This window comes from Rutilus rutilus, assembly GCF_951802725.1.
Source record: "Rutilus rutilus genome assembly, chromosome: 11".
Taxonomy (NCBI): domain Eukaryota; kingdom Metazoa; phylum Chordata; class Actinopteri; order Cypriniformes; family Leuciscidae; genus Rutilus; species Rutilus rutilus.
In genome coordinates this window covers 9,206,475-9,221,120 of record NC_140216.1, presented here as the reverse complement: position 1 = coordinate 9,221,120, position 14,646 = coordinate 9,206,475, and the positions used below count along the sequence as shown (strand labels likewise).

Below are 14,646 nucleotides of genomic sequence, written 5' to 3'. Positions count from 1 at the left end.
TATTCTTATTGTTTTAAATACAATAAATTTATTAATAATAATTCATCATTTGACATTCATTAGCATAAATAATTGTATATAATTATATATAAAAATAATTTGCAAAAATAAAAATTGTTGCGTTTTTTTAAAAACTTTTTTTATTTATTATTGTATTTAAATACAATTAATTTATTTATAGTAATTCATCAATTGACATTCATTAGCATAAATCCTATAATGTATCTTGACAAGACAGGTTTACAACAGATAACATAAATGCAGCACTATTGTCAAGCCCTATTTGAGCCAAGTATCCAGCGCTCGTCACATCTGAACATCTGAATTCCCCCTCCATTAAACCATGCAGGCCTCTGAGAGTCATAAGACTGTAATGAGGCGTCTCCAAGAGGCTCTTTCTCATGAGCTGGCTTCTGATTCTATTTATCAGTGGTCATGATATGGGTTGTAAAATAAAGTTTTGCTTCTGACTTTATGGTTATTTATTCAGTAATGCTTGACGAATGTGACTGTGTGCGTTACAGATCATAGAGTCTCTGGGTATAATGATCTACAAGGCTTTGGATTACGGGCTGAAGGAGAATGAGGAGCGAGAACTCAGCCCTCCTCTGGAGCAGCTCATCGACCTCATGACCAACATGGCAGACACGGAAACAGACTGTCCTGATGAGGGATACGAGGCAACGGAAGAGGAGGATGAGGGAGAGGAAGAACCTGCAGAAGTCTCCAACATTCGTGGCTACCGTGACATCATTTCTGTGAGTATTGATAGATCATTATACATCAGGTTATACAGGTTATAATCAATTTGGTTACATTTTATTTTACGGCGTCATTGTTACAGTGTAATTATATATTTAAGTACTGAGTAATATTAATTAAGTGCATGTACTTACTACATAGTTAGGGTAGGATTAGGGTTTGGTTGAGGGTTAGTTGCATGTAATTATGCATAATTAACTGTTAATACTATTGCAAGTACATGTAACATACGTAACAAGTGTTACCATCAATTTTATTATAATTTTATTAAATGTTATCGTATCATAATTTTATTAACTCTTTCCCTGACGGAATTTTCCGTAATTTATGACACAACACTTGGAATTTTGGACACTCTAGACTAGAGATTATCACGTGAAACAAAACAATACCCAATCAGAAAGCGAGCTGGCAGAATACTCGTGTAAAGTCCATGTTCACACCGTCTCCACGACTTCATCTAAACATTTTCCTTTCAATTTTCTGCATACACTATAAGCGCCATTTCTTCTTGCCGGTCGTCCGCCATGTTTGTTTACTTTAAAGTCACGTTTGATGCGAGAGATTTTGCGAGATTTCCTGTGTTCAGAGGCGGGACTCTGGTTGTTTGTGAATGGGATCTGTAAGTGTGTGTTGTGCTTTCCTGGTCACATCGATGCACTCCACACACTAGAGGAACAAAATGGTTAAATCTATGATTTCTTATCGTCATGTTTGTGGTCTCTCACATTTGAAAAGTCTTTCAGTGTGGCCCCAGCTTTAGCAGCATATAAATCAAAACTGTTACCGGATAAAATGACAAACCCATGAAAGGTACTGACTGTGAAGCATTGGAGGTGTTGATGGACTCGATCTTCCCCATCTATGTTTCGATCATCATTTTGAATCTGAATCTGATCTGGGCGAAACAAATGCAATTTTCTCAGCTTTTTGTTCAAAATGTTTTTTATGAAACTCACCCACATTCAAGTGTTGATAAAAAAGAATACATGAAGCTAGAGAAAAATATTTTTTTGTTTTGATATATTGTATGTTCAGATATTCAAACAAAATAATATGCTGGGGGGATCAAAAATTCAAGCGATGACTGACAACATAAAAAAAAAAAACACTGGTGGGGAAAGAGTTGAAATCATATATATTGAAATATAGATTTTTAATTAAGTGTAATGTATACAATATAATCCATATCGAATTTTTATACGTTTTTACATAACTTAAAAAAAAGCCAGTTTTCCCCCTTTGTGGGTCTTGGGAAGCAAGATCTTGGATTAATCTATTCTCTCTTAAGATCTGTGAATGTTATTTACTGAGAGATGCTCTCTCAGCTGGTGTTCATTATGCTGCTCCCTCAGGCCCACTCCAGTAACACATTACCCAGAGACTCCATAAAGACACTTAGCAGCAGTTATTTTAAATCACAGTCATATTTATCAATATGCTAATGGAGGAACTCTTTACGAGCTGCGGAAAGAAAGAATATGGCCAGACTGCGCGCACACAGATACTAGCTTTAGCATGAGTCCGCATCGTAATAAGCAGTACCTTTAGCTTGTTGTTCGCCATGAAAATACCCATGGAAAGATAAACCACATGCATCAAACAACAACATGCATCTGGTAATGGTCAGTGTGGGTCACAGTACGTTCTGCATTATTCTCTGCAGGGCCTTTTCAGGACAAGTTAGATAATCTCTGTCCTTTCATTCCTTCCTTTCTGTCTTTGACTTTAGTATTGAGGTTGAGCACAGAAACGAACCATGACATTAGATTCCTTCAAGCTGACTGACTGTATTTATACTCTGCCTGGTGAAACCTTTTAAATTCTTTAATTAGACAGAGAAAGGTTTACAAAAAGATAAAGATAGTGTACTATCGTTGAGACGTGCCTCTTTTATTATATCGGCCCTTTCGCTTGGAATGGGAAAGTAAAAGGACTTTGTGGAGCATTCTTTTAACGTCCTCTGCCACATTCTCCTTAAACGCTGATCCATTTTTTTCACTTCTTATCTTCCTCCTGTCAAGTCTAGCAGGTTTCCTCCCCTAAGTTGTATTCACTTTCCCTTGGCGTAGTCAGTATTCTCGTCAAGCGTGATTCCTCAGCAAAACACGTCATGGAGATAGTGAATCTGCGCTGTGTAAGACATTCCTGAAGAGGGCAGAGCTCAAGGAAGGTGTGGGGAAAATGTCATTAAGCCGGTTGGAGGTGTCTTTGGTCGGAGTAATTGTGTATTTAAAATGCGTGTCATGCTCAAACTATTATACCTGGGACACTGAACTTTAAACGGGCCTGTGTTTTTGAGCTGCTAGGCATGCAAGCTTTGGGTTTGGCTCTCAGCTATGTGCCAAATCATAATGTGTAATGCAAGAATTAACTTGTACTGATTCAGAAGATGATTTTCTTAAAGTCTGTAAAAGATGCAAGGATTAACTTATCAGACGGAGACATGCATTGACCTTAAAATGCACCTCTCTCCTCTAAAACCCTGTGAACTATTTTAGGAACGAGACTTCTTGACAAACAGAGCGATTAGTAAAGATTTGTAGTCGTAATGTAACCAATTTGCCTGTGAATGGGGCAAACAGTGGAATGTTTGGGAGCATTTGTGTGTATAGTATATTTATAGCAACATTCAAATGGGAAATTTCTCCTGTCATTGCTTGTTTGGTCTCAGTCTAAGGGACAATAACGTCTCAACATCTGGTCATATGATGGTTGCCCAAACAAATCAATGGACCTCTAGTGCAGGGTTTCATAAATCCCAACTGCACGGGGTTTGTGAGTAGATGAAAAACTAATAATTAAAAATTTAAATAAATAGATACTTTTAAAATAATAGCAATCTAAATAAAACACTTGAAATATTGCCAATAAAATAATAATAAAAAATAGAAATAACTTAAAAAGGTTCAGTTTGGGAATTCCTGGTCTCATGCTGTGATTTTAGTCTCACTGTTTTCTCCTCTCCAGCTCTGCACGTCTCACCTCCCCAGCCCAACGGATGCTCCCAACCACTACCAGGCCGTATGTCGAGCCCTGTACGCAGAGACCAAGGAGCTACGCACCTTCTTGGAGAAGATCAAGTGTGCCAAAGAGGTAATGACACTCACGTCTACACAGTTATTTATGGCACAACTGCCAATAGTGGGTTAATTTAAAAAAATACACACACACACACACACACACACACACACACACACACACACACAGGGTTGTGTTCTCAGTTCTGTGTCATTTATGCCAAAAACAAAACAAAAAATGGAACGGTCAGCGTCTTACAACAATATTGGTATGATTGGGGGAAAATCCAAACAGCTGTATATTTACATTGCTGCAAGTCTCATGAGGCTGTTTGTGTTTATCAGATAGAATAGAGTGAGTGGGCTGACCGCATAAGTGACTCATAAACAGGCCGTGGACTGTGAAGGTGGATTGAAACCAACAATGCTTTAGTGCGTTATTACCTAACGCATTGCCATATGCTTGTTTAATCAGGTTTTAATTCTGTAAATCTTGTACCAGTGATTTCCTACAGGGCTTTCAGTATTCTCAGACATTTACATATACATTATCTACACAGATCTGGTATTTCTGTTCAATATTTAATGAAATTCTTCTATAATCCACTACAATAAATAATTTGCTAAAGTATGGATATGTAATTATTTTGGTATTTACTGATTTTTTTTTTTTTAACCATATATTGATTATTATAAATATGTTCTTATTTACCTTTTACCTTTACATATTTGATTTCACGTGCCTCATTATTATATTATTATATCTCAAATATTTTCAGAGCCATTTTTAAAAATAAAGCAAGACTTTAGTTTGGCAAGCTCTTAACTTTATAAGTTAAGCCAATTATTATTGATATAACTGTCAAAAAAGTGTTCCAGTGATTTATTAACAAACATTATAATGAAGTGTTATACTTCTATGACATGGTTTTATTTAGATACTATTAACTCTTAAAAACAATATTTGCATATAGCATGGCCCTCATACCATTCATTAACTAAATGGAAGAGGGACTAAATGTTACATTCAAGTCATGCAGAAACTTTTTTTTGAAGAGATTCGCTCTAATCTTTTCATGGATATCATTTATAAACATCTTTACCTGTCAATACTTGACATTTCATTAATAAACAGCATGCACTGCACTATTATGACTGCACTATGTTATCCATCCATCCGTCCATTTATCCATAAACACATCATCCATCCATCCATCCATAATTACATAATTGCATATATGCATGCATCGATACATTCACCATTACATACCTATAGATACATAGACGTATGCATCCATCCATACATATGCATGCAATATGGACAAAAGTATTGGGACACCTGACCATTACACCAACAGGGACTGTGATAAAATCACATTCTAAATACATAGACATTATTATGGAGTTGGTCCCCCCGTTGCAGCTATAACAGCTACCACTCTGCTACTCCTAGTTGGAGTGCTTCTGTGGGAAAGTTTGCCCATTCATTCAGTAGAGCATTTGTGAGATCAGGCTTGAATGAAAAGGACTGACCCGTAATCTCCATTCCAGTTCATCCCAAATGCTGTGGCACATCTACACATATCTCACAGCCTGTGCTGCTGTCTGTCCCTATATTATCTTTATTTGTTCTACTTCAGTCATGGCTGTAAAGTTCTTTATTAAGTTTATGAATTTTCTTTTTTATGTGGAGGTCTCTTATTGATTTAAATCTGTGACAGTGAAGGAGGAAGTGCATCTCTGTCTCAATGTCTCCTGTCCTAGCACACACTCTTTGCTCTCTGGATAACCAGCTCTTTCTGAGTCTGCCAGTCTGACTAGACTGTGCTCACTGAAGCCTGTACATGGTCAGGATCAGTCTCTGGTTTGTCTCTGACACTCTGAGATATTCTTTCAATTCATAATTTGATTTTAGAGTTCAATTGAATTGTAATTGTGTTTTAGCTTCCTTCCAGTTTTAAGGGGATAGCTGTTTGATCTCCCTAGTCATACAGGCATGTTTATCCCATTTTTGTGTAATGTGTTGTTTGTTTTAAACTGTCACATGTAATCAAATGTCATGTGAACATGTAACATGAGCCTTATCCCACTGAATGTGTTCTTTCTCTCAAAGGCATTAACCTGCTTGCTATAGCTCCTAATCCTCCAGCACCAAGTGGCACTGGGTGGAGGTCACATGTTGTCGGGTCGTGGCCTCGTGGGTGAAACAGGAGCACTTATCATGGGTCTAGAGCAGGGCTGCTCAATCCTAAACCCGAATTTAGTCCTATCTCTAGTCAAACACATCTTAAACAGCTAATCCAGGACCAATTTCACATGCTATCTGTCCTAAATAGTAGAACAAGTAACACATTGAATAAAACAAGACATTTTAAAGTAGAAAGAATGAAACTGTATTTTCGTGCAAAATGTACTCCAGTAATCTTTATTTATTAACTACAAAAAACAAGCCAATTTATAGTGTGCAACAGCTTATCAAAATTAAAATTTTATGACATGGTCGTCTTTTTGCATGTTTGACATTGCTAGTGAAAAGTTCATGCACACACCTACTCAATCTTAATAGTTCTGATTTTCACATGTTAAATAATAGTTAAGTCATTAAAAGTGTGAAATAACATTGACAAATTGCACACTGATTGTGTGAAGTATGAGAATTTCTCTGTAGCCTAGATCAATTACTCAGTTGAATATTACTGGGAGGTGTGTTAGTTAGATGAAGTTTTGAACTGAATGCTACACCATTTTTAGAAGCTGGATTGAATGTTTTAGAGGTGAAGAGAGCGAGTGGAAAAAGGCAGAATCTGCTGTGTGGTTCTTTTGATCTTTGCTAGATTGACAGAAATAGTCTCACTCTGATGATTCAGAGCTTTTTCTTTCTTTCTTATGCATCAATGAATTCCTCCTTTTTAGATTGTGTTTTGTGATGCAGCACAGTTGTGTTTGATTTAAGAGATCTGACTCATTCTGCTCAGATATTAGCTCTGTCTGTGTGTTTCTGTTCATTCATGCTAAATCCGCGTCAGGGCTGGGTAAAGCCCACTTCTACTTTTGAGGAGGGGGAAAGACTGCAAAATCACCAAAGGAATTTAATAAGCAATCCAGGCGGCAGCAAAAGAATGATTTATTGTTCTGACCATAAGCCTGGCTTATATAATTTGAAGGCTATGCCAGAACACATCCTAATTTAATCGTACACATTTTCATTTGTCCTGTGATGGTAAATCTCATTTATTTTGTTGTGAATGTCAAACCACTTAAACTCAAAACAAACAGGATGAGAGCATATTCTGAGCTATAGTCTACTAAACACGTTTTTATAGTTTGTCGATTGGTTGCAGGTGACAGCCATTACCACCATCATGGATGCCGTTGTCCCAACTTCAACCCTGTGTGGAAATGACCTTTTGCCAGTGTAGTGTAGACTAGTTAAAGTAGTTAAAGACTGGATTAGCTGCGTATTGATCATGCTACAATATTGATGGATTAATATTGTCCTCCTTACTGGGACTGTCTGTCACATGAGAACAAATCGATTTACAAACAAGCCAGACCCACAATGGTTAAAGCGACATTGACTTTTTCCTATTTTAACACCAGACTGAGGACAATCTAGGCCATCTGTTACACTAATTCGGAATACATTTTATTGAATATTTCCAGTACATTGTACTCACTTTTGTTTCCAGCTATTTTGACAATAATGTCTGTATGTTGAGTTTTTTTCAAAGGACAGTAAATATATACTGCTATACAAGCAGCACATTGACTACTCTAAAATATATCCAAGTTTCATTTCTATAGTATTGTCTCTTGAGAAGGTATACTAAAATGTTTGCTGAAATGTGAGGGGTGTACTCACTTTTGTGAGATACTGTAAATTTAATACATTTATTTTTATTTAGACATTTTAAAATATGGTTTAAGAAATATTGGGGGGAAAACTACATTTCTACATAAATAAAATGTTATATATAGATTATATTAGGTTATATATATATATATATATAGGTTATATTTCAGTTTTGAGAATTATTTATATATATGTCTATGGATGGACCCCTTGCAGGATCTTCACAGCCCTCTTCTGAAACCTTAGGAATATGTCTTAAGATCTTTTTCTGTCTTTTTTTTTTCTCAGAATTTGCGAAAGATGGAAGGAGAAACACAGGAGCCCGTCAAAGACCTGAATGAGTTGCAAAATGCTGACTGGGTAAGAGCAATCCCACAAGCCAAAATAATGGTGCTGAATGCATTCAGACTGGGCTCTGTTAAGAGTGCACTTTGGTTCAGGACGTGTTTTTCCACAGGCACGGTTTTGGGTGCAGGTAATGAGGGACCTAAGACATGGCGTGAAGCTGAAGAAGGTCCAGGAGCGTCTATATAACCCTCTACCCTTCGAGTACCAGCTCACGCCTTATGAGATGCTCATGGATGACATCCGCTCGCAACGCTACAAACTTCGCAAAGTCATGGTTAGTGTGTGGACATGTATAGATAAATATATGAATTGATGAATCCTGATTAGGTTGCAACTTGCATGACTGAATACTGACTGTTTTCAGAGCATATCTTGTGATTTCAGCATCTTTTTGAACTTTATTTCTCCATGAACAAACAAGCATGAGTCACTTTTTCTTTTGTACCAACATTACAGTCACACAGTTCAATTCATTTTTATTGCTGTTTGTTACAGGGATCATAAACCACAACAATGTTTACTTTGCTTATCAGAATTCAAGCAGGCTTATTTCTGAAGCTGCAGGGTAAAAAAAATGTTTTTTAGGGTTGAACTGGATCAAGTGAATGACACTGAAAAAAGTATATCAAGATGGCTGGAGGTTATTGTGTAGAAATAGACATATATGGTTGCAAACCTTTCAGAGAGCTGCCACGTCAGAGTCGACGCCTTGCATGATAGGCCAATTTGAACCTAGTGAGGTAATGGGTCAAATTTTTACTCAACAAGCCTCCAGTTATTAATGCAGAGACAATAGCACATAGCTGTCACTAATAATATTTTAATGCATTCTTCAGACAGGACACTTGACAGGACTCATTGCAAATGACACAGACTTTGCGTTTTAGTTTACTGACAACATGTGCTTATTGTAAAGAGCCTGTCTGACCTTTGATCCCTGCTGTGCCTTCTTTTTACTGTAGGTCAATGGTGACATTCCTCCGAGGTTAAAGAAGAGTGCCCATGAGGTCATACTGGAGTTCATTCGATCCAGGCCTCCACTGAATCCTGTGAGCATTAAAGCATACAAAAATACACTTACTTTTGGTCATGTGTGAGCTGGGCTGGAGTATCTTTAAAATTTAAATGAATCTATTCATACAAATTATACACCTATTAACACAAACCTTTCAACCATTGTTCCTTGTGTGTTTGGATGTGCTTTAAGGCTTCTGCTCGTAAACTTAAGCCTCATCCTCAAATACCTCCAAGTCTTCATGAACGTATCCTGGAAGAGATCAAGTCGGAGAGAAAGCTGAGGCCTGTCTCACCTGACATGCTCCGTAGAAGTCGACTCGGTTAGTGCACTTTCACACACTTCTTCACATATGACTAAAACATAAGCTGGACTACATATACTAATAACAAAACACGCCATTATATAGCCTACACTACCAGTCAAACATCTGGGGACATCTACTCTTTCTTTCTTATTATAATTATTTTTCTGATTTTTCCGATTTTACAATAATAATAATAAAGTTATCAGAACTATGAAATAACACAAATGGAAGTATTGGATTTATATAGTGACCAAAAATGTTGCTTATCCTTCACTAACTAGTCCAACTTGTCCATAAAAAAGAAAACATTATACATAATTATGTTATAAACAACTTTTAACAATAATCATTAGATGATAAAATATCTAATATTTTAATTTATGAAATATATATATTTTAAATAAAGATATTCAAATGTAGGCACAGTTTCTAAAGATTTAAGCATAATCAAAAGGTTATTAAGATCATGGGAAATATTTTAATCAAGTGTGTCCATATTTTTGACTGCTAGTGTTCATCATTTATCAGTGCACCGTTTCTCCATGTTTATCGTTCTGTGCACAAATATTTTTCCAAATGCATTCTATTCATATTCTATATACATTATTTATTTTACGTAGCATTGTATTTACATTTAAAACCTTACTTCATGCTGTTAACCTAAATATCAAGTATATCAGTCATGTGGAGGGAGGTGAGTACTGTATGTGTCGATGTGATAGAGATTGACCTCATGACAGACAGCAGTACAGATGTGTGACAGTGTGTCATTTTCATGCATGGCTGCTCGTGTTAAACTGAACCATTGCAGTTTTCAATTGCCTCTAACAGTGTCTGTAGTAAAGCCCTGTGTCTCTAACTCTGTGCTGCCCATTTCATTTACAGCTGTAAATCTTTAATATTCCTCACCTTGGATTGATACTGTAGGTTTTTAAAATGTATTTATTCACCTTGTTACACAACATTAGATTCATGTAACATAGTGTACATCAGCTCCATTGATGTTTACAAGGTTATAGAGAGGGTACGTAATCCTAATAGTGTATTTGCCCTGAGATTTGCTCTGTAGATTTCCGTAGTTAAAGATTGTAAGATGATTGTACAGTTACACAAGCACAAATCTGCCGATCGTTATATCAGACTGATTCATATTGGATAAATGTCTCAAGATTTAAGTCGCTTGAAGCAGACTTAATAAAGCTTAAAGTTTGCATGGACGTATTTTCAGTTTGTGTGGTGAAAAGAGTATTGTTTTCTCCTGCCTCAAGAGACAAAGTTCAGTGTCTACAGTCTATAAACCTTTAAAATTTAAAGGAGATTATCATAATATCTACTGTATGTTTTGTGAATAGTTGGACTGAACTTCAGTATTTTCTCACATTTTAGCTTTAAGGTTAAATAGTGTTTGCCCAGTGCAAGATTGTGAGAATATATATATATATATTTTTCGTTCTTGATCTTAAAATAGTTTTAAAAAGTTGATTGTATGCAACTGGTTGTGTGAATGTGCTATCCATTATATGTTGTCAGAAAGCTTCATCAGTCCTCAGTTTTGTAATGTGAATCATAGCTTTGTCAGTTTTACATGTATAGTGGTTGTCTGGTATAAAATTGTCAAAAAAAACATGGATTCTTTCTTGATCCTAAAAGAAATGACATTGTAGAATTGTGTTCCTGTTTATTAACAGATTTACAGAGCAGCATCCTTTATATCTAACATTGATTGAATGCATTTACATTTAATACCTTGTTTTAACCCATGGCTTTATTTATCTTCTCCTCCCTCTCTTTTCATCCATAACCTCTGCCTCTCTCTCACAGTAATTCGCCCACTTAGCATGTCTGTCAGTTTTGATTCATCAGGTAAAGACTTCACTGTGGCTTTACCGCTGTTAGCTCACTGACCCTGCTTCTGTGGTTGTGCCTGACCTCCCCGGTCGCCCCTACCCTCATGTCACGCTCCTCTGCTGGTGGGGTTGTGGCATTGAGCCTGATAGTCCTCAGAGGAGGAAGAGGACAAGGCAGTGCCTTCAGTCTAAAGGAAATCCTTCTTATATTGTTTAGGCCAGGATCGCATTCTGGAAAGGCTGGAATACACTACACAGCTTTTGCCCCTATTTGCAGTGCAAAGTCAGTCTGCAGATTTTGGTCAGTTGGAGTTTACAGGAAATAACGTAGTGTAGGATGAATATAGACTACTTTTTTTAATGTTTTGAGACTATTTTAAAACACATTGTTTTCATTTGTCATGCATTTTCTAGCAATAAGGCACGTTTCTGTGTAAGTTTGTTGTGTCCGGAACGACTTGAAAGTCTGGTGGTGTGTGTGATCCTCAGTCATTTACACTGTGACACGACATTTACACTGTGACATTTACACTTCTTGTCAGAAGTAGCGTGAGCGCTTAAAGAACTGCAGAAATTGGGGCATCAGTTTACTGTCGGTAATTTGTCGCGTCGCGCCGCATCCAGTGTAGACAGCATCACTGATTATAATGGGTTCTATGTGCTTTTGTCACGTCGTGTCACGCCGTGGTATGGTTCTTGTAAGTGTGAATTAACTTAATGTAATGCAAGACAAATTTCCGACTTTGTCTGACAATAAAGTTATATATCATATAATATATCTGGTGTAGACAGGGTGTTAGTGTATGATGCACAGAGTTTCTTTAACCATTCACTGAGTTGTCAAGTGTATGATGCCTCGTGTTTTAAAATCTGTTCAGATTTGAAAAAGGCATGTAGTGTATTCCAGTTTCAGAAATATCAGATATTACTATTTTAACTGTGTACCGTATATAAAGGTTTATTCTGAAACTTCAGGCTGACCAAGTAAGACACATTCAAACAAATAAAACCCAGATGTAGAGAATAAATCTAGGTTTTTATAGGCTTTTCTGCGAGCAATGACTTCAAATGAAGTATTTACTTATCAGTCAAATCTATTAAATTATGGACTCTCTTCCATGTTTGTAGCCATCTTTAATACATTTGGTTATGGTTGTTAAGATTGACTTGGATATCCATTGCTGTGGCCTGTGAATAGAGAGTAACTCTCATGTCCTGATTCTTATTGTGATTTTTAATAACCAGATGGTATTCTTATCTATGAATAGACTTTAGTTATATAAGTATAAAGCATATTTAATTTGACGCCAATGAAAATGAGGCATACATGGGGATATATATCTCATTTAATTAATAATTTATGGTGGTATCATGTTTTTTTTCCATCCACAAATGTTATGAACAAGGAAATTCTCCCTAGAAAGTAATAACCAAATACATTTTTAGTTATTGCCGTTAAAACAACGGAATAAAATGATTTGTTAAATAGATTTAAAACAATTGCGTTATTTAATTGATAGCTCAAGTTAATAAGTACGATGCAAGTATATTCATTTTGACAGCCCTAAAAATACATGGGGAGTTTCCAGACACCGTTTTTAAAAACCTTGATATAAGGAGTGTTCCCACAAAAATTCAACTTTGAAGAATTAAACTATCATATAAAACAAACACTGTCATGTTATCTTATCACTTATCATGTTAGAGGTGTGAGATAGTTCTGGCAGGTAATTATACCAAATCATTTTGATGACACTTAGACATTTCAGAATATTGACACAATTTTAGATGGTGTGCAATGAGTTTGTTCTGCAGGTTAGTCCAGTTATCCAATCACATGATCTGTTGAGACGGTCATGTGATTTCTTTTTCTTTTTGCGCATCCAGAAATTTTCAGGTAAATGCGTTTCCATCATAGTTTATGCAAATTTTTTGTTACAGAATAATAAATTATTCACCTCAACTGAGCACATTTTTATTATGCATATTTTAAGAATTTATGTGCATCTCGTCATTTTCATTCAGTTTTTTTTAAATGCCATATTCTAAAATTTGCATATAAATATGTGGATGGAAACATAGCTACTGACAGCATTTTGCAGAAGCATATTTCATTTCCAATGAGAGTTGGCAATTTCTGACAACATTAGTGACCGCAAGCTCAGCTTTTACGCAAATGAAAGCAATGCGGAGTTAATCATTGTCGGTGTTTAATGAATAAAGCCCACTGTATTTCCTTCTCTCGCAGCCTTGTTTTCATTTGCGTTATATTAAACAAACCATATACACTAAGGCCAATAGTTTTAAATTTTAAAACCGTTTTTCCTAGCCTCCAATATGGCTGTTTGCACTGGACTTTCCTCTATAATTCCTCCCTCTGCTATAGCGCACACTTCTTTCCACCTCCATATCCCACTAATCCTCTGTCATGTATGGCTGCTGCTTCTCTGTGGATGCACTGTGTTTGTGCTTTATTGTGCTGATGTCACAGTCACAAGTTAGCCTCAAAGCTGCTGATTGGTTAACCTAAGTGTGGTTTACACTGATAATATTACCTTACTGTGTGAAAGTCAGGTACAGAAAGACCTGTTTTGTGCTGTTGGGATCATATTGAAAAATATGTTCCTTTTTAGGCGCAGGCAAAAGTATGAGCACCCCACAGGACTTGTTCCGAAGCTCAGGTAAAGTATTCCTGATGCAAGCATGACTGTCACATCACCTCTGAGCCCAGTGCGAGAAATGCCTGGGTTCTGAGAGCTTGTGTATGAATCAAACACAGATCTCACAGAATTCATTTCTGAATGAGGATTAGTCTAGTTTAAGAGGGGTTATGTAACTCTGAGTCCGCAGGCATCAATATTTAATATGCTGCAGTTTATTTTTATACTCTGTCCATATAAAAAAAAAATCGCTGTTCTAGAAATATCTAGAGGAACATTGACAGATGGATGTGTTTTTTTTTTTTTTTTTTTTTTTGTATATTTGTTTTCTAAATATAGAAATGATCAGCATCTCAGCTGTAGTATACTGGTTTTTATTATCTTAAATAATCTGTTTGTATGCTTTTTGTTGTGTGAGAGTCCCATAGAGAGTCCTTTTTTTTACTTTCTATTCATCAAAGAATTCTGAAAAAAAAAAAAAAAATTATCAAAGTTTCCAGAAAAATATTAAGCAGCACAACTTTTTTTCAATAAAAACAAATATTTGATAAAAATATAAACTGTTTAATGAGCACCAAATCAGCATATTAGAATGATTGCTGAAGGATCATGTGACACTGAATACTGGAGTAATGATGCTGAAAATTCAGCTTTACCATCAAAGGAATACATTACATTTTAAAATATACTATATATATATATTCAAATAGAAAAGTTTTTTTTTTTTATTATTGTAATAATATTTCACAATATCACTGCTTTACTGTATCAAATAATTGCAAACTTGGTGAGCATAAGTGACTTCTTTTAAAAACATTATCAAAATCTCAACGA

The 14,646-nt window shown here is 35.9% G+C and overlaps 1 protein-coding gene across 10 annotated transcripts in view; it reads left to right on the top strand.

Annotated features, from left to right (window-relative positions):
• spire1a (spire-type actin nucleation factor 1a) overlaps positions 1 to 14,646 on the top strand; it is a 47,650-nt gene that overhangs the window by 24,040 nt on the left and 8,964 nt on the right. For 4 of the 10 annotated variants that reach the window (XM_084424683.1, XM_084424684.1, XM_084424681.1 and 1 more), the window contains exons 3-10: positions 525 to 758; positions 3,733 to 3,858; positions 7,924 to 7,995; positions 8,093 to 8,257; positions 8,946 to 9,032; positions 9,191 to 9,320; positions 11,127 to 11,168; positions 13,786 to 13,833. In XM_084424683.1, coding sequence (XP_084280809.1) covers positions 525 to 758; positions 3,733 to 3,858; positions 7,924 to 7,995; positions 8,093 to 8,257; positions 8,946 to 9,032; positions 9,191 to 9,320; positions 11,127 to 11,168; positions 13,786 to 13,833 — 904 coding nt within the window. The remainder of the gene's footprint in view (positions 1 to 524; positions 759 to 3,732; positions 3,859 to 7,923; positions 7,996 to 8,092; positions 8,258 to 8,945; positions 9,033 to 9,190; positions 9,321 to 11,126; positions 11,169 to 13,785; positions 13,834 to 14,646) is intronic. The other 6 variants (XM_084424687.1, XM_084424688.1, XM_084424685.1 and 3 more) reach the window with 2 other exon arrangements.